The sequence below is a fragment of the Octodon degus genome, unplaced genomic scaffold (assembly GCF_000260255.1).
Source record: "Octodon degus isolate 3935 unplaced genomic scaffold, OctDeg1.0 scaffold00012, whole genome shotgun sequence".
NCBI classification, from domain to species: Eukaryota; Metazoa; Chordata; class Mammalia; order Rodentia; family Octodontidae; genus Octodon; species Octodon degus.
Genome location: NW_004524588.1, coordinates 5,143,293 through 5,168,570, shown reverse-complemented (window position 1 = coordinate 5,168,570; position 25,278 = coordinate 5,143,293). Strand labels below are relative to the sequence as shown.

General features: G+C 35.5%; 1 protein-coding gene across 5 annotated transcripts in view; it reads right to left on the bottom strand.

The window, feature by feature from the left end:
- Atf7ip (activating transcription factor 7 interacting protein) overlaps nucleotides 1–25,278 on the bottom strand; it is a 152,686-nt gene that overhangs the window by 42,912 nt on the left and 84,496 nt on the right. For all 5 annotated transcript variants that reach the window (XM_023709495.1, XM_023709496.1, XM_004626085.2 and 2 more), the window contains 3 exons: nucleotides 11,016–11,081; nucleotides 2,702–2,772; nucleotides 2,079–2,167 (listed from right to left, as the gene is read on the bottom strand). In XM_023709495.1, coding sequence (XP_023565263.1) covers nucleotides 2,079–2,167; nucleotides 2,702–2,772; nucleotides 11,016–11,081 — 226 coding nt within the window. The remainder of the gene's footprint in view (nucleotides 1–2,078; nucleotides 2,168–2,701; nucleotides 2,773–11,015; nucleotides 11,082–25,278) is intronic.

The following is a 25,278-nucleotide window of genomic DNA, read 5'->3' as shown; positions in this document are numbered from 1 at the left end:
AAGTTATAATAAATACATAGATTAGTAACATGATTGTTATTCAGTATTATGTATTGTATACAATTCTACATACTGTACTTTTATAAACTGGCAGTGTTGTAAATCTACATTAACATCAACATAAAACTCATGGGTATTATATTGAATTATTTTACAATAGCCACAACTTTACCAAGTGATAATAATTTTCAGCTCCATTATAATCTTATGGAACAACTGCCTTACATATAGTTCATCACTGATTAAAATGCTATTATTATGCCACACATGAGTATATATACACTCTATGATTTAGTTAAGTTTATAAACTAGGCATAGTAAAAGATACTATGATACAGTTAAATTTATAAACAAGGCATAGTAAAAGATAATACATGACAATTTTAACAATACACATAATAAAATTTATGAACTGTTCTTACAATTTTACATTTAATATTTGACCACCACAGGAAACTGAAATTCTAGAAAATAAAATGATAAAAGGGTGTGCAAAAATCAAGGTAGTAGGGTCCAAGATAGCTCACTGGACTAAGCACTTGCTTAGGCAAGCACAGGGCCCCGGGTTCCATCCCCGACACCACATGCACGCTGGCCCTGCCCCCAGGCATGCTGAGCCAGCCACTGAGACCAAGCACGGTGGTGCACATCTGTAACCCCAACACTGCAAAGCCTGAAAAAACAAGGATCACTACGAGTCCAAACTGAATAGTGAGACTCTGTGCCAAATACATAAAAATAAAATAAAATAAAATAAAATAAAATATCAAGGTAGTATAGTGGTGCCATACTGTCACCACATTCTTCATTAACCTATGCTTTTAGTTAAAAACAAGTCCATTTCAATTAAAAATATCCATAATGAAGCAGTAAACCATTAATTTTAGTATTTCTCAATACTTGACTAGGCAATCTCAATACTCTGTGAACAAATAAGTAGTATAAAAGAAATAGGTGATATAAAACAAAATAATTACATGCCAAAACAGGATTAACTGACATAAGGAATAGTGCTTGTGTAAGCTAGATTAGCAGTCTTTTTCATGAATGACCATTTTTACTTAAAAGAATGACCTAGAGAAAAACAATGAGAAAAGGCCATTATTAGCATGGTTTTAGATTCCACTTTGCACTAATTTTAAACTACTAATTTAACTTACTAGTTTTGACAGTACTGAAAGAGGAAAATACAGCCTGGGAGTGATGGTGCATGCCTATAATCCCAGTACTGAGAGGCTGAGGCACAAAATTACCATGAATTCAAGGCCAGCATGGGTTATGTAGTGAGTTCAAAACAAACCTGAACTATATGGCAAGACCTTGTCTTTAAAAACAAAGAATATCCACAGTTACCTAAAGGGGTTAATCATTTTCCATTTATGTGTTTGTATGAGGCTAGATTCTGTTCATATACTTCAGCCAAATTAATATAATGAAACAAACTTTGGTGTGGCAGCTGTAATCCTAGCACTTGGAGGCTGACGCAAGAGAATTGAGAGTCTGAAGCCAGTTACAGCTAGCTATCTTTATGCCAGTATATTAAGGAAAAGAGAGCTGTGAGAATAAAAGCTAGTATTTCACTATTATATTTTTTGTGAGGGGTGAGGAGGTAGGGCGGGGTGGTGGTGTACCAGGAATCAAACTCAGGATCTCACGCTTGCCAGGCAGGTACTTCACCACTGAGCTAAATCCCTGGCCCAATGGTATTTTTAATTTAAAAATTATAGGTATTTTTTACTGAAGGATGTTGTTACACCTTACAGGTTTATTGGCAGTCTTAGATCAATAAATTTCTTTTTAATTTTTTAACTTAAATTGATAGTATGAATTGGTGTAACTCAGAAACGAAAGCACATTGAAGTTTTTAATTTTTAAGACTGTGAAAGGATCTGGAGACCAGAAAGTCTGAGAAATAATCAGGAATTTTAATATCTATATTCTAATGTATACTTATTTGTGATCCCAAATTTTCAGTAACATTTTGTACTTAAGACCAGTAAACCCAGTTTTCTAGACCATTTCCACCTCAAAATAATGTAAGATAACCAAAGCCTTAATATCTAAGAAAAAAATGTTACCTGTATTCACAGGAGTTTGAAAAGATGGCGGTGCACTCTCACCTACATTTCTTTTGGACTCCAACATCTGTCTTACTGTGCTTGCATTTCTATGAAGTATATACATACAAATAATTAATGGATAGGCCATTCTAGGGAAAACTATTGACATATATAAAAGCACTGGCCTACAGTAAGAAAGTGGTGACTAGATCTGGGTTTTACAGCCCTAAACTATAAGCTAACACATCAAAGCACAAATAGCATACAAACTTCTAAGTCCTGGCATCTATCACATTAGAGAACGGTCTTTTTTTATATTCTAACATCATTAATACTTAAGCCGAGACCAAAAGAAGGTTCCAGTATAACACAGTAGCTTTTTTACACATGAAAAAAACATTTCAATTATTTGAGAATACTCATGAGATTAGAGAACTATTCAGTAACAAAAGTCTTATAATAAACTGACATAAGTAATAGCCACAGACTATGTAATAAAGCCAAAAAAAGGAAATATTCTCAACCCAGTGTAACAGTTATCTCTATATAAATATGTACGATCATAAGATCTTTCTACCTTAAAGACAAGTAGAACCTTACTATATTACTTAAGAACCAGAAAAGCAGATTATGATTCTCACCTGTAGGCCATATTATTGCTAATCATATCACTTGAAGATTTTCCAGGTGATACAGGTGGGTTTGGTGGGTTCTAAGAGGAGGAAATACCCAAATAAACATAAAAGCCAATATGTGGAAATTAAAAAGTAAAAGCTATAAATGATTTTTGCAGTATGTAACCTATTACTTCTATGATATCATAGAAAACATTACTTGAGACAAGAATTTGAAATTCTGCCATTGCCACTGATTGGTTGTATCTTAATTATTCACTGCAGGGGCTGGGGATTTGGCTCAGCAGTAGATAGCTTGCCTAGCAAGCTGGAAGCCCTGGGTTCAGTCCTCGGCACCAAGAACAAAAAATAAACCTCCCCCAAAAAATAATTCAACCAAAAAATACAGTGAAATTAACTATTTACTGTTAAAGATAACTGCTCATCATTTAAAAAGTGAATATAATAATTCTTATAACTCAGTATTCTTGCAAAGATTATATAAAACGAAAACGTGAAAACGGCTCACATGCTGAGATACATAGCAAATATATTAGCACCAAAAATTTAATAATACATAAACAGTATCCAAATATTGCAAATCAAAATTAAATTTTTGACTCTGTTTTTTAAAATTCTACCTGACATTATATGACTTCAATAATTGCAGTTAATGACATCACAGTTCTAAGTTTCAGTGGTAACTTATTTTAGCCCTTTCCCCCAATAAGGCATACAGAGATGGAATTCTAATATCTACTTATTATCATTATTTAGACTTCCACCACTCACCATTAATAATACTATCATCATTTATTTCTTAAAATGAGAATAAGCTCACTTGAGACTGAATGTAAAAAAATACATGTTAAGCCAGAGGTGATAAGTACTGAGCATGGCATGAAGTGGATGCCACTATCTACTCCCCTCAATAACAAATACATTTCACTACTTTTAATAAAATAATCTTATCAGTATAGTGTTGTATTTGATATGTATGTATACAGAGGAGACAAAAGATAATTAAGGCACACTGCGATATAAAGATATTTAAAAATCTGTCAAGACAAACACTGTGAAACATCTGTGAAATAAATAGAAAATAACTTGTAACAAGTTTTTAAGTAATTATATTCAAAATGGTTAAGACAAAAGAAATGAGTATTTCAGGGATGTCTCTTTCCTGTGATGATACAACACACACAAAGATATGTTTATTTTGGCTAACGGTTTAAAATCCAGGGTCAGTAGGCTGTAGGGCAGAGAGCACAGTTGAGGAAATATTGCTGTTGCGAGGAAGCAGTGGGCAAAGGAAGAAGTCAGAGAGGGAGATAAACCCTTCCAGGCCAAGCCCTACTAACCAGCCTCTTTCAGCCAGGGCCCACCTGGCTGAAAACTAAAGAGGAGTCAGCCACAGCACCCCCATGATCCAATTATCTTCCAAAAAAGCCCCATCTCTGAACACAAGAGCCACTGGGGGACAATCTAGATCTAAATCATAAGAGGACAAAATGGAAAAAAGCATAGAGAATAAATAAAACTGCTTAAAATATGGAAAGGAATCATTTAATAAATGACTATAGTTTTTGAATGGTGAGACCTGCATATGATAGAACAGGAAGCTGCATGACCCTCCTTTGATGGGGACAATGACTTGACAAGGTAAGGACAAGATTGTCTTTGTGAGACTTCTAAAAATGAGAGATTATAGTACCGCTGGCAAGAATAAGACCAAAAAGAGACATAGTGGAGTGACTAGGAAAGTATGTTCATTTACCTACCACACCCAATTAACTTCCAAGTATGGAACAGCAAAATCAAGGCTTCTCCACCACCAAGAAGAACAGAACATGCATCAAATTTTTTGGATAGGATGCTCAAAGCACTAGTTTTTAATCTTACCTAACTCAAACAGCTGGCTTGGAATACAGACTGTGATTGTGACATACACTGATACTTTGGAGCCTCCAAGACTAAAGGAAAGACCTTTCAGTTAAGAAGTTATATTAATGCAGACGGCACCAAGGGTACCATCAACACCAGCAGTCTTGCTGCAGCACAGACAACTGCAGTACTGAATACTGATACCAGAGGGAGCTCCAGAGTAAAAACAGGCAAATTTCTTTAGATGGAAGATTAAAGCAAAACCCAGACTCCTCTCCAAAAAAGGCTTCAGGGGCCCACAAAATTTCTATCCACACTGACTGGTGAAAGCCTTCCTTCCAGTGTACACAGAGGGGGGAGGAGACAGGAGGAGGGCGAGGAGTGAAGGGAGGGAAAGGGGAAGGGGAAATGGAGGGAGAGGGAAGGGGAGGGGAAAGAGGAGAAGGGAGGGGAGGGAAGGGGGAGGGGAGGATGGAACAGGGAGGGGAAGGGGAGGGGAGGGGAAAGGGAGGTAATTTAGCCATAATTGTTCTTAAAGAGACTCACTTTAGATATGAAGACACACAAAGGCTATAAGTGAAAAGATGGAGAAACATCCTGTATAACTGTTGACAAGACAGTAAGGGTGGCGGTACTTACATTTTAAGTCAACTACTGTCAGAAAACACAATGAACAACATTATATAATCATAAAAGAATTTATCAGGTAAAACAATTATATACAGCCCTCAAATATGTAAAGCAAATATTGAAAGAACTGATAGAAGAAATAATAATAGTAAGAGACTTTCATATACTGAATTCAATAATGTATTGAAAAGTAGCCAAGAAATCAATAAGGAAACTGAAGACTTAATACTACAGACCAATCTAACCCAAAAGACATAAACAGAATATTTTATCAAACAGCAGCAAAAAATACATTCTTTTTAAAGCATACAGGAACAGTTTCATGAATAGATCACACTAATTCAAAAAAGTCTTAATAAAACAAAACAATACTAAGAATCCTTTCTGCAATAATGAATACTTCAAATTAAATTGCAGAAAGAAAGTACAAAATACCCAAACATAGTATGCACAAATTAAATAACATACATTTTGAAAACTCAATGAGTCTAGGAAAAAGAAAACACCTTAAGATAAATGAAAACATAATATGCCAGGACTTCTATATAAGTGAAACCAGTGCTAAGAAAACAGCTTATAGTACTAAACATAAAAAGAAAGTTCGTTGATGAAAGCCTGACTGTAGGGATGTAGCTCAGTGGTAGAGTATATACCCTGGGTTCAATCCCTAATGCCAAAAAAAAAAAAAAAGAATAAAGAATAAAGAATAAAGAATGGAGAGCAGAAAAAGGGCAAAGGGCAAAGCAAGATACCAAATAAACAAAACATCTTCACACTTCAACAAACTAAAAGAACTATCTAAAACCTGAAGTTACCAGCAAGAAATAGTAAAAATTATGTCAGAAATAAATTTTTAAAAATGGGGGGGAAGGTTCGATGAAAGTAGGAGGTTTAAAAAATAAATCAAAATTGGCAAAACCTTAACTAGATTAACACAAAAAAATTATTCAATTAACTACACTTAAATGAAAAGGGAGACATTAGATCTGATATAAAGAAAATGGAAAGAAACTGTAAGAAACAATTATATGCCAGGCAACTAGATAATCTAAAAATAGATTTGTAACACCACATCTACCAAAGATGAATCATAAAGACAAAAATACCTGAAAAAAACTTTAATAAGATTTAACAAGTGACAAAGACCTCCCAATAAATGAAATCCAGGCCAAATGGCTTGACAGGAAATTTCTTTCAAACATTTAATACCTATTTTCCTCAAATACTTCAAAAAGTTTCTAAACTTGTTTTGTAAAGCCACTGTTACCAGATACCAAATATACTAAAAAGCTACAGTGTAACCTTGCTACTTGTCTTAGTTTTAGGAGGCAAGGCAACTATCAAACAGTTTTGGCTGAGAAAGAAAACAAATCACAAAGCAATTGCAATTACTAAGTATCAAGACAAAATATTTGAAATATGCACTAAATTTGACAAATTTCAACACAGCTGAAAAATACTGACATTAAAAAAGTTTAAAAATGGTAAGTATAGTGCCATGTATCTGTAGCTCCTGCTATGTAGGAGGCTGCTCGAGCCCAGGGATTCAGAGCTAGCCAGCCCAGAAAACAGAGATACCGATTTTATTTAAAAATATAAAAGGAAACAGAACTTCAAGAAGACACTGTCAAATCATATCTAAAATCACATTAAAAAGATTGTCTACCATGACCAAAATCAAAGAATCCAAAGATTGTTAAAAAAAACAAAGTTCAATGGAAAAGAGGAACACTTGTGGGGGGTGGATGACACTCAATATACAGTTAGGCTGTCTCCCACCTCAGCCAGAACAGTAGGATTAGAGCATGCTAGAATCCACAGTGCTAGGATACAAGCATATCATTAAACTAGGTATTTAAGTAATTCATCCACAATCTAACAAAGGCCATTGTGAAAAACCCATAGTTAACATCACACTCAATTAAAGAACTCAAAAATGTGAAAGCTGTACCTTTAAGATCAGAAACAAAAACAGACATACCCACTCATTCTTGTCATTTCTATTCAACACAGTAGCAGAATTCATACAAAATTAGGCATAAGAAGAAACAGAGCTGGCCAGATAGCTCAGTGGACTAAAACACCTGCTTAGGCACAGCGCAGCAGCCTAGGTTCAAAACCCTGTGTATAGTTCCAGCCTCGCCCCCAAAGCATGCTGAGATGGAGATTAAGACTGGTCGTGGTAGTTTGTGCCTTATAATCCTAGCACTTGGAAGGCTTAAAACAGGAGGATTACTATGGTCTGATCTATGTAGTAAGACCCTGTAGACCCTGTCATATATATATATATATATATATATATATATATATATATACTTATATACTTTCTAAAATTCAATAGTTTTCTATTAGACTAGCTGAGAAAATCAGGAGACTATACCATTCACAGTAGCTTCAATAAAACACATAAAGATCAGTCTAACACGGAAGTGAGAAAACTCTACTATGAAACTGAGAAAATTGAAGAATGACATTGAAGAAGACATTAGAGGATGGGAAGACTGGCAGTACTGTTTTGTTTTGTTTTTAAATATACTTAGTCTACAGGGTCTCACTACACAGACTGGACTCATAGTGACCCTCCTGCTTTTCAGCTTCCTAAGCGCTGGGATTATAGCCGTGCGCCACCACAGCCAGTCTCAGTCGCTGTCTCAGTGTGCCCCAGGGGTGGGGCCAGCATGGCAAGTCGGGGATCAATCCCCTGGTCCCTGCATCTACCTAAGTAGGCACTCTAATCCGCTGAGTTATCTGGCCGGCCCTGGCAGTACTGTTAAAACACCCATATTGTATTACCAAACGCAATCTACAGACTCAATGCAATTCCCAGCAAAATGCTAATGATATTCTCTACAGAACTAAAAAATTTTTTTAAAACTATATTCATATGGAAATAGAAAAGACCCAGAACAGCAAAAGCAATCCTTAGAAAAAAGAGCAAGACTAGGGGCATTATAATACTAAATTTGAAATTACACTACAAAGCCATAGTAACAAAAACAGATGGTACTACCACAAAAAGAACACCAATGTAACAGACTAGAGGACACTGAAATAAACCCATGGAACTACAATCATTTGGTTCTGAACAAAGGAGCCAAAAACATACACTGGTGAAAAAGATAACCTCTTTAACAAATGACACGGGGGGCCGGGGAGATGGCTCAGTAGAATAAGCGCTTGCCTGGCAAGTGCAAGGGCCTGAGTTCAATCCCTGGTTCCGCAAAAGAGAGCGAGAGCGAGAGCGAGAGCGAGAGCAAGAGAGAGCGAGAGCGAGAGCCAGACAGACAGACAGACAGAGACAGAGACAGTACTGAGAAAACTAGAGCTGAGAAAAGTGGATATTCACTTACAGAAAACTAAAACAAGATCCCTATCTCTCAGCCTACATAAAATTCAATTCAAAATGGATCAAAGACCTAGGTACAACACTTGACATTTCAAAACTGCTAATAGAGCTATAGACACAGGCAACTTCCTCCACAGGATTTTAATAATACAGGAACCAATAGCAAGAATCAATCATTTAAATAGGACTACATCAGGACCAGAGAAATAGCTCAGTGGAATAAGTGTGATAGCTCAGTGGAATAAGTGCTTGCCTGGCAAGCACAAGGTCCTGAGTTTAATCCCTGGTATCACCAAAAAAATAAAAATAAAAATAATAATAATAATAATAATAATAATAATAAATAAATAAAAATACATGAATAAATAAATTTTATTTTAGGACTGCATCAAGTTAAAAAGTTTTTGCATAAAGGAAACAACTAATAGAGTGAAGAGACAGCCGGCAGACTTGTGAGAACATTTTTGTAACTACTCTTCCAAAAGAGGATTAATATCCAGAGTATTTAAGAACTTAAAAAACACAAAAGCAGCAAATAGCCCTATCAACAAATGGGTAAAGAGAACAAACAGTTCTCAAAAGTAAAACTGGTCAGTAAAAATATGAAAAAATGTTTCACATATTTTGGCCATGTTGCAAATGCAAATCAAAACTACACTGAGATTCTCTTTCCTAGCAAGAATAGCTATACTCAGTATTAAAAAAGAATTTGTGTTGATGATGATGTTGGGGAAAAAAAGAACCCTTCTCTAACGTTGGTAGGAAAGTATATTATCTTGACTATGACGAGGTTTACATAAATCTGCACAAGATGAAATTACTCTCTCTCTCTCTCTCTCTCTCTCTCTCTCTCTCTCACACACACACACACACACACACACAGAGCATTCATATACAAAGGATGCATATAAAAAATTATAGGGGGACCAGGGAGATGGCTCAGTAGAATAAGCACTTTCCTGGCAAGTACAAGGGCCTGTGTTCAATCCCCAGTTCCTCAAAAAACAAAAAAAAGTAAGTAAATAAATAAATAATGGCAAAAAGTGCTAAGTGATAAGACCTAATAAAGAACTGTACCAATTTCTTAGTTTTAGAATTGTACCATTTTCTTAGTACAATTGTACCAATTTCTTAGTTTTGATATTGTACTGTAATTACATAAATTCACCACCAGGAGTGGTTAGTGAAACTTTTAAAAGACATCCAGTGCATGCATAATTTCTTCAAACGAAACTGTCCTTAAAAAGCCAAGTAAAGAAGATATAAAAATACATCAATAAAAAACAATCTAGAAATGATTATTAAAATTTTCATCATTGAGATTTTGTGTAAGATTATATAGCTATAAAGAGACAAAGGAGGGAATGGGAGGGGAGTGGAGGGAAGTAAAGCAGCCTACTGAAATAAAAGAAATTCAAAACAGGCATGGTGGCATATTCCTGTAATTTCAACACTCTGGGAGACAGACAGGAGGCTTTCAACTTTCAACTCGACCCAAGCAACTTAACAACTCAGGGAGATCCTATTCTCACTGATTTTAAAAGGGTTGAGGTAGTGTTGTAAAGGCCCTGTGTTCAATCTCTACCTATTACCATTAACATGTATACAAACTACATAAACCCAGATATATGTATAAAGGAGTACAGAAATACAATGTACAATTGCTATATCAAAAATATAAGTAAAGAAAATAATAATAAATAACAAAAAGCAGGGCCAGCCAAATAGTTCAGTGGATTAAAGCGCCTGCAAGCAGACACTGGGGCTGGGGGTTCATTCCCTGGGGCCTGCCGTGCCAGCCCCGCCCCCGGGGCATGATGACATGGCAATTGAGACTGGGCATGGTGGCGCGTGGCGCATGCCTGTAATCCCAGCTCTTTGGAGGCTGTAAAAAGGTGGATCACTCTGAGTCCGATCTAGTAGTGAGACCCTGAACACCCGGGAGACCATTCCTTAACACACACACACACACACACACACACACACACACACACACACACAGCAAAACCCAGACTATAAAGAAAAACCGTACTATCATGTCTGGACCTAATTCTACATTTAAATAAAAATTACACACATAAAACAGAAAGTATTTAAGGCAACAAAATTAATCTAATCTTTACCTATATGTTACAATAATAGCATAATATATATGTTATATGGGGAAGAAAAGAGAAGAATATGAATATTAGTAGCAGTTGGATCCATATTAAAATACTTTGGGCAATAATAAGAGAGTAGAACATAGGAAAACATAAAGCGGGTAAAACAAATTTCAAAGACATAATTTTAAAGTTGGATACCAAATAGCTTTAAGAATGGCTTATACTCAATACATTAATATGAATGTTGATATATGTGTATAGAATGAAAATAAATTTTGTACTTATAAATAAAGGAAACATTTTATCTTTAAATTAGCATTTCCTAAGATTAACATTTAGAGATAAATATTAATTATAGAAGACTAGAAATTCTTACCTCTTGTCTTTTCTTAAGATCTTCTTTGGCTGCTCCAAAACGTTTGGTTAACCTGGCTATCTTGGCCTGAAAGGACACCAAAGTGAAATGGAAATCAAGTGTCAGTGTGGCAACAGAAATAATACATGTGTACATAACAAGAAACCCACAAAAAATGGGATCCCTCAGAAAATAGTGAAGAACAAAGAAAATAATGCAAACTGATCATAAAATATGTCATCGGAAATTACAGAAAATCATAATAAAACTATCCTAACCCCTCAAATAAATGGCCAGATGACAATACTCTTAATTAAATTTCTTTTTTTATGCACAAAACTGTGGATAGTTTCTCAACAAGCAATACATTTCACAGTCAGCAATCCTCTGTTTTGTGCTTTAAAAAAAAAATGGTTATACTCATACTTAGGTAAATTACATAGTAGGCATACATGTATGTCATAGGATCTCTTGCCTAACACTACTTGGACATATGAGTAATATACTAAATCATTTATATCCAGGTTTTTTCCCAAAATAGGCTGAAAGGATTCTGCTACTGTCAATAGTACAAAGACTTTACTAATTTTAACATTTTCAAGAGTAGATGCAGGCTCAGATATTAGTCTTTTAAACATTTAATTTCATATTCTATTAATATTTAACAACACGAAATGACCTGGTTAAAGCTAAAATTTGTGAATGAAATTACTGTTTTGCTTATAGACATATTGCCTGATTGCTTCTGCCCAAATATCTATCCAAAAGAAATGGGGGAAAGGGCAGAAAGACAGAGAGAGTATCACATCACCATGTGTACATTCAGTAGCACTTCTTTTCAGCCTTTTACTAAGGCACAGATGGTACATTTTTCAGACTAAAACTGAGTATGTTCCTGAGACTGTCTAAGGAAGAGCTCCTCCAACGAATCTCTTCTTCTGTGTACTAAAAAGCCATTCATATTATGACAGGGAGTCATGGTGGAATATGCCTATAACCCTACCACTCAAGAGACTGAAGCTAAAAATGGAGAGTTTGAGGTCAACCTAAGTTAAATAGTGAATTCAAAGTTGGCCTGGTAGGCATAGCAAGACACACAGTGGGAATAAAACTACTACGTGTTTTCTTATTCTACGGAGTTTCACAATTGGACCTGCTTTATAAAATGAAGCTCCATTTTTTTTTATCTCTGTAACAGTTCATTATATGAGATATGAATTGCCTATTCGTAAAAGCTCTCTGGATTTTTACTTCTCTAAAACTTGGCTAGTTTATTTATATTTAATGCTTTCCTTATTTGAGGTTTAGTTTCTGTTATTTTGTCCTCTAGCTGGTGATGAACATGCAGTGAATTTTTCTTTTTCATTTTTAGTGAAAAAAGTAAATTTAAGATTATAAATTTCCCACTGATTTTTGTTTTGATTATAACACACTGGTTTTTGTTTTTTGAGTAAGGGTATCATTCTGTAGTTCAGGCTGTCCTTGACCTCACTATATAGCCCAGGTTGGCCTAGAATTCAAGGTGTTCAAATTTCTTGGCTCAGCCTCCTGATGGCTAAGATTACAGTTATGCATTCCCATGCTGTGGCCACCTCTTCTTTGTAACTGTTTAAGTAACTCTTCCAACTATGAAAATACCGTCAAGAGAGTCTGACCTCCTATTTTCAACTACAGACATTTCTCTTATCTCTATTTCTACTTACAGACTTACCACCTTCATTTCCCACTTTTCCCTTCCCTCCTTTCACCCTCCACATCCCAAACTGAACACTAATATTGTAACAGTATAATGTAGTCTGGGCTGGGCTGGTCAGTAAGAAGTGATAAAAGGGAAAAACTGATTAAACAGGTTTTATAACATTGATGATGATATACAGTTGGATTTGTGGATACTGTTAAAACCAGTAGGAATTCTCTTCCTAAAACACAATGACTGACTTCAACCCAATCGAACTGAATAGGGTGAAGTGGTAAATAGTCTCACTTGACAAACAGAGCCAACACTAATTCCTGGAAAACAGAACCTAACTAACCAGATCTTCATGGCAACAAGTCTGTTTACACTATATGGCCTCAAACCTCAGCACTAAAAAATGAACATTAAAAAGAAAAGAAAAGAAAAAGCAATAGAAGAGTCCCATCTTGCCAAAAGCAGATTCAAAGAGGAACAATGGAGAGAGATAAATAAATAAAATCAACACCAAACTGCTGAGCTCTAAAAAATGATTAAAGAGGAAATAAACTTGGCAAGGTCGAAAAAGACAGTGGAATCATAAATTGACTAATGTGGTTAAAGAACAACTGGAAGTTAGAAGAGCTAATTAAAACCATTCAAAACATGAGTAACTTTACCATAAAAATATGTCCCATGAAAAGATGCCCCCCCAAAATCCTGAATACAAAGAATTCTACTGAATACATGAAAAGCAGAAGTGACCAATGTAAAAAAGTGTCAGACTTTGAAAAAGCAGAAGTGACCAATGTAAAAAAGTGTCAGACTTTGAGGACACAACAAAAGCACAAAATAACACACTCAATGATACCTTATTTTAAACAAAACAAAACAGCAAAGAAAATAAAATTGATCCAGCTTCTTGAAAATGTTAAGAAGACCAGCCTAAGGTTAAGGATAAAAAGAATCAATAACAAAAATAATGCAATAACAAGAAAACTAATAATTTTCAATGTGAAGGGTCTCAACCCACCAAACAAAAGGCACATATTGGCAGAATGGATCAAACAAAGCTCAAGAGTATACTTAAGAAACACATTTAATCAACAACAAATTCACAGATTAAAATTGAAGGATGGAAAACTGTAGTTTTTCAGTCAGACTGAATTTTAAGACAAATCTGATCTCAAGAGACAAAGAAGGTCACTATAAAGAAAGAACTCAAAAGAAACAACAATTGTAAATATATGCACCAAACACTGGATCATCCAACATCATAAAATGCTACTAGACACACTCAATAACGGGAGACCTTAATAATCCAGTCACAAGGACAGATGAAACATACCTACCTCTGAAAAAATTCTATGACCACATAAGGCTTTGGGGATACATCTAGATACAAACCATAACAGACATTATCATTCAAAATGGCCACTGTGGATTTGCAGAAACTAAAAATTGAAGAGCTGATAAAAATGGTTCAAAATATGAATGACAAACACACTAAAAATACAGAATCCACAAAAAAGTATCAGGCAGAAAAACCTGAAATAAATAATTCTATTAAATTCATAAAGTGTAGAAATGAACTACATGAAGACAAAATGATATGTTATGATGAAGTACTCAGAAAAGCCAACAAAGAGAATAAGAGCATCTAACAGCTACTGGACAACACTAAAAAGATCATCCAACAGTGAACCGCTGTTATAAGAAAGCTAGAAGATAACATGGATGACATATTAATGCTTACAGAAATCACAGTAAAACATTTCCCAAATAAAAGAATACAGTTCAACATATGCTACAAATGAGGCTTCAAGAAAATCAAACAACTATGATGGAAAAAGCTCACAAAGATATATCATTATTAAATTGCCAAATGTCCGATTTAAAAAACCAGAATTTTAAAAGCAGTCAAAGAAAAAAAAAATCACATGAAAAGGTAAACTCAGTAGAACTACAGCAGATTTCTCACCATCTTAAAGACCAAAAGTGCTTGACATATTTCAAGCCCAGAGGGTAAACAACTTACATCACAGATTAACATAATCAGAACAACTTTAGCTAAAAAATACAGAGAAATACGAAAAATTTTGTGAAAAAAAGCCACTCAAGAGACATGAATACTGAACTGGGGAAATAGCTCAGTGGTATTAAGGGCCTGCCTGGCAAGTGCAAGGACCCAGGTTTGATCTCTGGTACTGCATGCCCTGCAAACACCAGATCCCCAGGGCATGTTGTCCCTGAAACCAGGCATGTTGGCACATGTCTATAATCCTAGGAGGCTGAGACAGGAGAATCACTACAAGTCCTAGCTGTATAGGCAGACCCTATATCAAATAAATAAATGAAAAAAAGAGAAATATGAATATTAAAGTAGCACTCTTAAAACTACTTAACATCTAGACAGAAATGATGAAACCAATAATTATGAAAATACCGAGCAAGATGAATGGATAAACAACAACAACCAAAAGAAAAACAAATGCGCCATCACCAGAAAGAACACAATGGCAGTAATTAATCACCACCTCTCCAAAATAACTCTCACTGATAATGTTTGACTGGCAGACTGGATAAAAAAATAGAATCCAACAGTCCATTACGTTCTAGGAACTAATCCAAAAAGATATTCAAAGACTAAAAATCACAGGATAAAAAACACTATTTCATGCATAAGAACAATCCTGAATACAACCAGAGGGTGCAACTTCAAACTCAAACAATGTAAACTTGTAAGTTAAAACTGATTAGAAGAGAAAAAGAATGGCTGGGGAGATAGCTCAGAATAAGCGCTTGCCTGGCAAGCGCAAGGTCCTGAGTTCAATCCCCAGTACCGCAAAAAAAAAGAAAAAGAAAAAGGTCATTACACACTACTTATGGGAACAGCCCAACAAGATAATAATTATAAATATCCACTGAATACTGGAGGACTTATCTTCATAAAACAAATACTACTGAACATAAAAGAGCAAATAATAGCAACAAAATTATAGTAGGGACTCTTAACACATCACATTCAAAAAGAAATCAACTAAACAAAATATGAATTATCAGAGCTGAAACACAGCCTTGAACAAACATAAATGACATAAGCAGAGTTTATAAATTATTCTATACAGCACAGGCACTTTCTTCAAAATCATCATGTACCAGTCTACAAAGCCTGCTTACATATATATATATATATATACATATATATATATATATATATATATTCAAAATAATCTATATTCACTATCAGGCCACTGTGCAATGAAATAGAAATTAACTATAGAAAAAATATGGAAAATTTAGAAACACCCAAAAAATAAGCTACTCCTGAACAATGGATCACAGAACAAACTGAGAAACAAATTAAACAATTTCTAGAATGTCTGTATAACACCCAGAACATCTGGGACACAATAAAAACAGCCTCAAGGGCTGGCAAGATAGCTCAGGGACTAAGTGCCTGCTTATACAAGCTCAGAGACGGAGGTTAGATCCCCGGCACCACATGCTGCGCTGGTCCCACCCCCAGGCGTGCTAAACTGGCCACCGGGATTGGGCATGGTGGTGTATGTCAGCACTGGGGAGAATGAAAACAGGAGGATCACTATGAGCCTGTACCAAATATATAAATTTAAAGAAAACAGCCTCAAAGGGAAGTTGAACACAATCAATGTTCACATTAGGAAAGCAAAGCACACTTAAATTAATAACATTAGAAAGAACCTTTAGATACTTGGGAAACAAGAATTCATGCTCAAGCCCAATTAAAGAGGTAAATCATCAAGATCACAGTCAAAAATCAATGAAATTGAGACCCCCCAAAAAGTTACAGGGCTGGCCAAAAAGCTCAGTGGATTAAAGCACCTGCAAGCAGGCGCACGGGCCAGGGGTTTAATCCCTGGGCCTGCCAAGCTGGCCCCACCCCAGGGGTGCGCTGAGACAGCAATTGAGACTGGGCATGGTGGTGCATGCCTGTAATCCCACCTCTTGGGAGGCTGCAAACAGGCGGATCACTATGAGTCCGATCTAGTAGAGGCCCTGAACACCCTGTAGACCCTTCCCTAAAATTAAAAAAATAAATAAATAAAAATAAATCAAAGATAAATCCTCACCTCAGTTCCGCCAAAAAGAAAAAAAATAAAATAAAAATAAAAATAAACCCTTAGCAAAACTTACTAAGAACTCGTATCAATGTAATGAGAAATGAAAATGTGAAACATCAAAATACAGATAACAGTAATTACTATGAAAAACTATTCCAACAAATTGAAAATTGTTGGAGAGACAGATTCCAAGATTCATACAAATTATCAAAGCTAACCTAAAAAGGACAAAAAATCTGAAACTTAATACAAGCAATGAAATTGAGACAATAATAATAAAAAGAGCCTACCAACTAAAAAAGTCAAGGAGCTCAGGGATTGACTGCTGAATTCTACAAAATCTTTAAGGATGTTATATTGGACCCACTTGGGTTATGACAGAAATTTTAGATTTAACTTACAGAATTTTAGATTTGACTTATGCCACTTGTGTGGCTGTAAAGACTTTTAATGCCAAAAAAGCATGTGTAAGCTATACATAAGCAGCAGTGTGAGCCATATGTGCGTGTTTGTGCACAAGTGAGTGTTTTATATAATCATTATGGTTACTTTTATCAAAATGGTCCCCAAAAAACTAGAAAACAAGCTCAAGAAGAAGAAAGGGAAGGTGAAAGAAAGCAATCACATTAGAAAAAGAGGACAAACATGAGAATGGCATTTTTATGACCAATCTCAATAATATGTACAGCATGTTGAAATTCACCATTTTAACAATCTTACTTAGGAAAGATTTGCAGAAGGAAGCTAGTGTTGCTAAAGGTGTTACTCATATTAGTAGGTCACAATCAATAGTATTAGATGAGGTACAAAGGTTATCATTAATATGGTTAAATGGAAGATGGGAGGTTATATCCTATCCAAATCTACAATTTGTGAAACAGCTAGGGCTGTAAGGATAATCCATCAACAAGTGATAATGGAGAAATATTTCATGCCAGTAAGAGGTGGTTTAACAATCTTACAGTAAGAAGTGGGGTTCACAGACTGACGAGGCATGGTGAAGCAGCTAGCCCTAATAAAAGGGCTGCTGAAAATTATCTACACTATTTTGAAACATAGAAATGTCTTTTTTTTATCCAGTTTTCAACTGTGATTCAATTGGCCTTATATCACTTGTTTGGTGACAGTGTAATGTCAAACCACAGAGCAGTGTTAATCAAAAGACAAAAACAGACAACCTTATACCAATTTGTAGTTCTCCAAAGGTTAAGACCTAGAGAGCCAGAAGCAGGTCCTACTGGGCCAGACTCTCCCAAGGAGAGAAAAGACTACAGAGAGCCAGATTCCTGATGTTCTTATGGAAGAGGACTTGCCTTCCAAACAATAACCACCTTCTCTTTCATCCTCCTTTCCTGAAGGCCAATGATTTCAACCTCAATGGTAAACACAGTATGAAATTATTATTTGTGGTAAATTAGGCACATTTTCTAAACTTTTTGGTGGATACATTAGGAAAATTATTGGTGCTTCTGGTAAATTACACGTAAGATGCAAGCTTTTATTAGGAAAAGATTAAGTGTATTTTGGATGGTTCAGAACACATTATGGTTATTTCCATGACTTGTTAGGAGAACAATAGCCTTTATTTACAACCCACTTGAGTTCCAATCAGCCCTGGAAAATGAACTGAGTTTGTAAGTCAAGGATCCAATGTGTATCAGCAATAGTCTTCAAAAAAAAAAACTGAAAAGGATAGAGTGCTTCCAAAGTCATTTATTGAAGCAAGCATCACTTTGATCTCAAAATCATATAAATTTATCTAAAATATATAAAGATCACATCCTTAATGAATATAGATGTACGAATCTTCAACGTTCTATTAGCAAATATGATCATATATCATGACCAATAATTCAAACAATCATATATCATGACCAACAATTCAACCAAAAGACGCAAAGTCAATAAATGTAAACACATCACAGAAACAGGACAAAAATCACCTGATCCTATATATCAATAGAAACAAAAAAGGCTTTTGATACAAATCCCATAACTCTTCATGTTACGAACCTTGAGAAAATAGTATGGAAGGGCCATACCTGAATATGATAACTATTTATAACAAAACCATGGCTAATGTCATATGAAATGGAGAGAAACTGAAAGCACTCCCTCTAAAATCAGGAACAAGACTAGGATTCCCACTGTCACTACTTCAATTCAACATATTTGAAACATTTGTCAGAATAATCAGGCAAGAAAAAAGTACAAGGGTTGGATAGATAGGATGAACTCACATTATCATTATTTGAAGACAACATGATATTCTATATCAAGGACCTAAAGAGCTCTACCAAAATCTCTTAGAATTCATAACCAACTTCATCAAAGTAGCAGGATACAAAATCTACACACAGCAAACAATTGCAGTTAGGTACACTAATAATGAACTCAATGAGAAAGACTTAATGAAAGTTGTACCATTTCTGGTAGTATCATCAAAACTAATATATCTAAGAATTAACCGAGGAAAGGGCTGGCCAGATAGCTCAGTGGATTAAACTGCCTGTTTACGAGAGCACAGTGGCTGGGGGTTTGATCCCTGGCATGCCGTGCCAGCCCCGCTCACAGGGTGCACTGAGACAGAGACTGAGACTGGGTGTGGTGGCATGGCCTGTAATCCCAGCACTTGGGAGGCTGAAAACAGGAGAATCACTAGGAGTCTGATCTACATAGTGAGACCCTGCAGACTCTGTACTAAATACATGAAATAAAATAAAAATAATTAACCAAGAAAGTAGAAGACCTCTACAAAGAAAACCACAGCACTACAAAACAGATTAAAGAGGACATCAGAAAATGTAAAGACAGACAGGGGCTGGGAAGATAGCTCAGTAGAACAAGCACTTGCCTGGCAAGTGCAAGGTCCTGAGTTCAATCGCCAGTATTCCTCAAAAAAAAAAAAAAAAGTAAAGATGGCCCCTGCTTCTGAATAGGCAGAATCTCTATTATCCACAAATGGTTATATTCCCAAAACTGTTACACAGATTCAATGCAGTCTCAATCAAAATACCAGGAGCAGGAGAAAAAAAAAAAAAAATACCAGAAGCATACTTCACAGATTTGGAAAAAACAAATTCTAAAATTCATAATTACATCAGAGGAAATCGAGAATAGTAAAAGCAATCTTGGGCAACAAGAGCAAATTGGGAGGCAACACAATACCAAAAGCATATGATGGGGGAAAAAACCCTATTCAACAAATGATGTTGGAAAACTCACTCTGCTTATGTAAGATTGATGCAAGATCCAAATCTCTCACGTACCATGTATTAAAGTAAATAAAAATGAATCAAAAAGGTAAACATTAAAATAAAAACACTGAGGGCTGGGAAGATAGTTCACTGAAATAAGCGCTGGCCTAGTAAGTGCAAGGTCCTGAGTTTGATCCTTGGTACCACCAAAAATAAATAAATACATTAATTAATTAATTAAAATAAAAACATTGAATCTGCTTTTGTACACTTGAAATCATGTATAGGAAAGGATTTTTTGTTTTGTGTTGTTTTGTTAGATAGGGTCTCACTATGTATTTCAGGCTGGCCTTGGCTTCCTGGCAATACTCCTGGCTCAACCTCCTGAGCATTAGAATTACAAATGTGTACCACTATGCCTGACTAGACGGGGATTTTTTTTTAAACAAGACCCTAACTACACAAGAAATAACAGCAAGAATCAACAAATGGTTATCAAATTCAAAAGCTTTCATACAGCCAGTGAATCACTTAGTAGAATAGAGACAATCTACAGAATGGGAAAACTGTAAACAAGCTATTCCTCAGACAGAAAACTAACATTGAGAATATATAAAGAACTTAAACAATTACACTTATAATTAAAGACTCAATCAAGAAATTGGGGGTAAGGGGGCCAGCCAAATAGCTCAGCAGATTAAAGCAGCTGCTTAGGCAGTGCAGGGACCGGGGTTGGATCACTGGCTTGCGGTGCCAGCCCAGCCCCCGGGGCTCACTGAGAGAGCAATTGAGACCGGGCGTAGTGGTACATGCCTGCAATCCCAATGCTTGGGAGTCTGATCTGTGCAATGAGACTGTAAAACCTTATACTAAATACATAAAAAAGAAATTAATTAATTAATTAATTAATTGAGGGCCAGGGATATATAGCTCAGTGGCACAGTACCTGCCTAGCAAGTGCAAGGATATAAGTTTGGTTCCTGGTACCACCAAAAAAGAAAGAAATTGGCAAGTGAAATGAACAGAAACTTTGAAGAGGAAGATGTACAAATGGCCAATAAACACTATATGAAAAAATTTTTCCAGGGGGCCCGCCCATTAGCTCAGTTGTTTAAGTGCCTGCTTAAAGGAGGCAGTCAGTCTCTTTGAGCGGTGGTTCCATTCCCACGTACTCAAGGCAACCCAGACCAGCGCTGCTGCAGGTCAATGGGGAGCTCCCCAAAAAAAAAAAAAAAAAAAAAAAAAAAAAAATTCCAATCTTGGGCCATTTCAGAAACGCAAATTAAAACAATACTAAGATTCCATCTTAAACCAGAAAAAATGGCAATTATCAAAAAGGCAAAGAATAATAAATGCTTGTATGGCTGCAGTGAAAAACAAATCTTCCTACATTGTTGAAATGTAAACTAGTACAACCATCATGAAAATCAGTATGAAGATTTCTCAAAGAACTAAAATCAGAAATCCTGTATGACCTATCTAGTCAGTCCCCTTTTAATTATCTCTCCCAAAGAGCTAGACATAATACTACAGCAATATATGCATATCAATGTTTATAGCAGCACAATTCATAATAGCTAAATCATGGAAGCAGCTGACATATCCATCAACAGACAAATGGATAAAGAAAATGCACTATCTATATATACATAATGGAATATGGCATGGCTATACAGGATAAATTTGACACATTTGTAGGAAAAGAGATGCATAAGTGTTGAGAAAACTAAATTAGACACACAAGCTTAAAGTACTGCATAGTATCTCTCATTTGAGTTAGTCAAAGTACAAAGAGACTAATGAATGGACAGAAGAAAATAAAGAGGATAGAGCTCCTGCAAAGAAGAACGAATGGAGGAAACCAAGGGGGAGGGGATGAGGAAAGAAGAGGAATTAAGCAGAAATGCTATGCATAGCAGCTAAATGAATGTAGAGATTGTATGTAATAAATATGAGCTAAGAATAACAATAATGAAAATGAGGAATGGGGAGCTGGGAAGATAGCTGTACAGTCTAAGCACCTGAATGGCAAGCACAAAGACCCGAGTTTGACTCCTGGTAGCACATGCCATCCCAAGCATGCTGTGATGGCCACTAAAACTGGGTGTGGTGATAATAACTATAATCCCAGCACTAGGGAGGCTGAGATAGAAGGATCACTATGAGTCTGAGCGCGTAACAAGACACTGAAACGAATAAACAAAGAAAAGATTAAAGAAAAAATTTTCTTTCAAAAAATGAGGAATGGGGATTGAGAGGTAGACAAAAGGAGGTGGGTAGGAAGGGAAAGGAATGAAAAAAAGAAACAAGATTTACTATGTATATATACCCACTCTGTCAAATGAATGTAAATAAACATCATATACTACAAGCATGGACTAGTAAGATTATAACTTCAAAACATCCAGTCTAACAAGAGAAATAAGAAAGTATATCCCACTCATGGGGCAAGGAGAATAAAAAGAAAGCTCAGACAATGCTGAATAAACAAACTGCCTGTTTCAAATAATGTCCAAAGGAGCTGAGTGAGTCACTGTAATTTATCATAAGTACAATGTTGTGATAGCAAAGCAACTATCCTGCATGAAATACAGTTTAAAAAAAAGCTAAAGTGATAGCTCCACAGTAGAAGAACTGCTAACATCTAAGAACCTCGGCTTTCTCTCTGAACCACAAAGGAAAAAATAAAAACCAAAAGTAAAAAGACAACTGACAGAATAGGCAGAAGACATATGCAAGTCTGATGTTCAATAGGTTTAAGATCCAGAATATATGAAGTTCCATTAGAAGTAAATAACAGCAAAACACTAAATTAAAAATTAAAAAAAAATTAAAATGAGCCAGGACTTTAACTGAAATTTTTCTAAACAAGTTATAAAACACATACAAATATTTAAGCACAAGCAAAGTGATTCACATAATTATTAAGAAATGCAAACCAAAACCAATAAGAAATGCCATTTCAAAACAGTGAGATATTGGTTGGCCTATGAATTTAATTTGTTACATGACTTTGGGGAAGATGGCTGCATTGATGTTTGGTAAAGATGGCCATGGTCATGTCCGTCATCTGATGCAGAACTTGTGAATGGAAGCAATGGAAGCGAACTGAGTTGTTTCTAAACAGCAGCATTCATAAAATGGGGTATCACTGCAACGAGTGTCTAAAAATGTGGAAAAACATAACTCTTACACTGCTATTAGAAATGCAAAATGGTTGGGCATGGTGGTACATGCTTGTAATCCCAGCACTTGGGAGGCTGACACAGAAGGATCATTGTGGGTTTGACAACAGCCTGGGCTACAAAGTGAATTTAAGGCCAGCCTGAACTAATAATAAGAAAGTCTCAAAAAGACCAAAAAAAAAAGTGAAAAATAAATGTATAATTGCTCTGGGAAACAACTTGGTGGTTCTTCTATCACTTAAAGATATAATCAGGTCTAGGCAGATAGCCTAGTGGCTTAAGCACCTGCCTGGCAAGTTCAAGGTCCCGAGTTCAATCCTCAATACCAGGGTGGGGGAATGGGGAGGTGGGGGGGCATATAAATCACAATTTCTAGGTACATGTTCAAAAGATTTGAAAACACCTATGCAAATAATTTATGAAAATGTTCACAGCAACACTCATGCCAATAGCCAAAGTGGAAACAACTCAAATGTCCATTAACAGATTAATGAGTTAACAAAACATGGTACATGCTATGTACAGTTTACACAAACACACACACTCCCCGATATAATGGAATAGTCATTAAAAGGCATTAAGTACCGATGCATACTACAATTTGGATGCTCCTGAAAAACATGCTTCACTAAAGTGGATAGACACAAAGGTCACATGTTATATGATTCTACTCAAATAAAACAGGTCTATCAATAAAGAAAGATTATTGGTTGCCAAGGGCTAAGAGAGTGGATGAGAAATTCCTGTTTAATGGGCACAATATTTTATTTTGAGTTGGCCAAAAATTTTGGACTGACCATAATAATTACACAAATTATGAATATACTGAATGCTGAAGACTGTACACTTTAAAAAATCTTTTGTTATTTGAATCTTATCTCTACAAAAATTCAAAATACTGGGAAAACAAAAAGATGGCAACTTAAGTTAGACTTGGTAATATTTAATCAAATGGCAGTATTTCAGAAATATTAGTATGACATTTTGGAAGAACTTAACTAGTACAGGGGGCTGGAGAGATAGCCCCGTAGAATATGTGTCTGCCTCACAAGCTCAGGGTCCTGAGTTCAATCCCCAGTACCACAAAATTAAAAAAAAAAAAAAGAAAGAAAGAAACACTAGTACAGAGTAGCCATGTACAAGGTGGGTACCATTACCAAGGAATTCAGTACCAATAGTCTAATGGAAAGTGCAACTGAGGGAAAACCTACGAAAGCCCTCAAGCTTCCTTTGCTATTAACTTTTAAAATTACTAATTTGGAAGGTCACAGAGTAGAGCAACATGTTATTAGTCTCCCATTACCTTATCTACAGATAAGACTTCTAACTGAAGCTAATTGGTTAAAATTGCCTTAATTACCTTGCTTTATGCTCAGTGGAAAGACTCGTTTCATATCTTAATGATTAACTGCAAGGTTAGCTCAGCCTGGGAAAAAAAACTAAAACGACATGACACAAAAAACTTACTAATCAGTAATTTCACTCTAGATTTACAGAACGCAGAACATCTGATGGTCTTCAGAGAACATCAAAATGTAAGGTCAAGAACTTGCTAATCTTGTTCTTTCATTAAAAGTGGAAGGTTTAACTTGTTAGAAAACAAGTTTATTCAGAAACTACACATACACTACACTCACACTCTCTCACACTCACACCCCACCCCCCACCCCCCGCACGGGACTAACTTAGGATACTAGGGATGATTATGACACCAATAATATTCCAGTAGAAAGAGAAAAGAAAAATTACAATTTACAGAAATGATTATGGAGAGCTTGAATATACACTTTAGCATTAGTCTTTCTGCCCATTGTCCTCATTCTTTTTTCAAATTTAATTTTATTATTTCAATATTTGTCTATAATTCTTAATATATGTAAATATTGATTTTCAATAAAGTTAATAAAAAAATCTAGAGAGGGACTAAAATGATCAAAACTCCATGAATGAGATCAGAAGCAACCAATTAAATAGGGTAAGCAATTAAACAGGAGAAAAAGGAGTAAACGATAACAGGTAAATAATATGGTAACCATAAGTCAATACATCTCATTTCTAATCATTAATGAAACCAATTAAGAGAAATAGACTGGCACAGTGGATTAGGAAACAAAATCCAACAATATG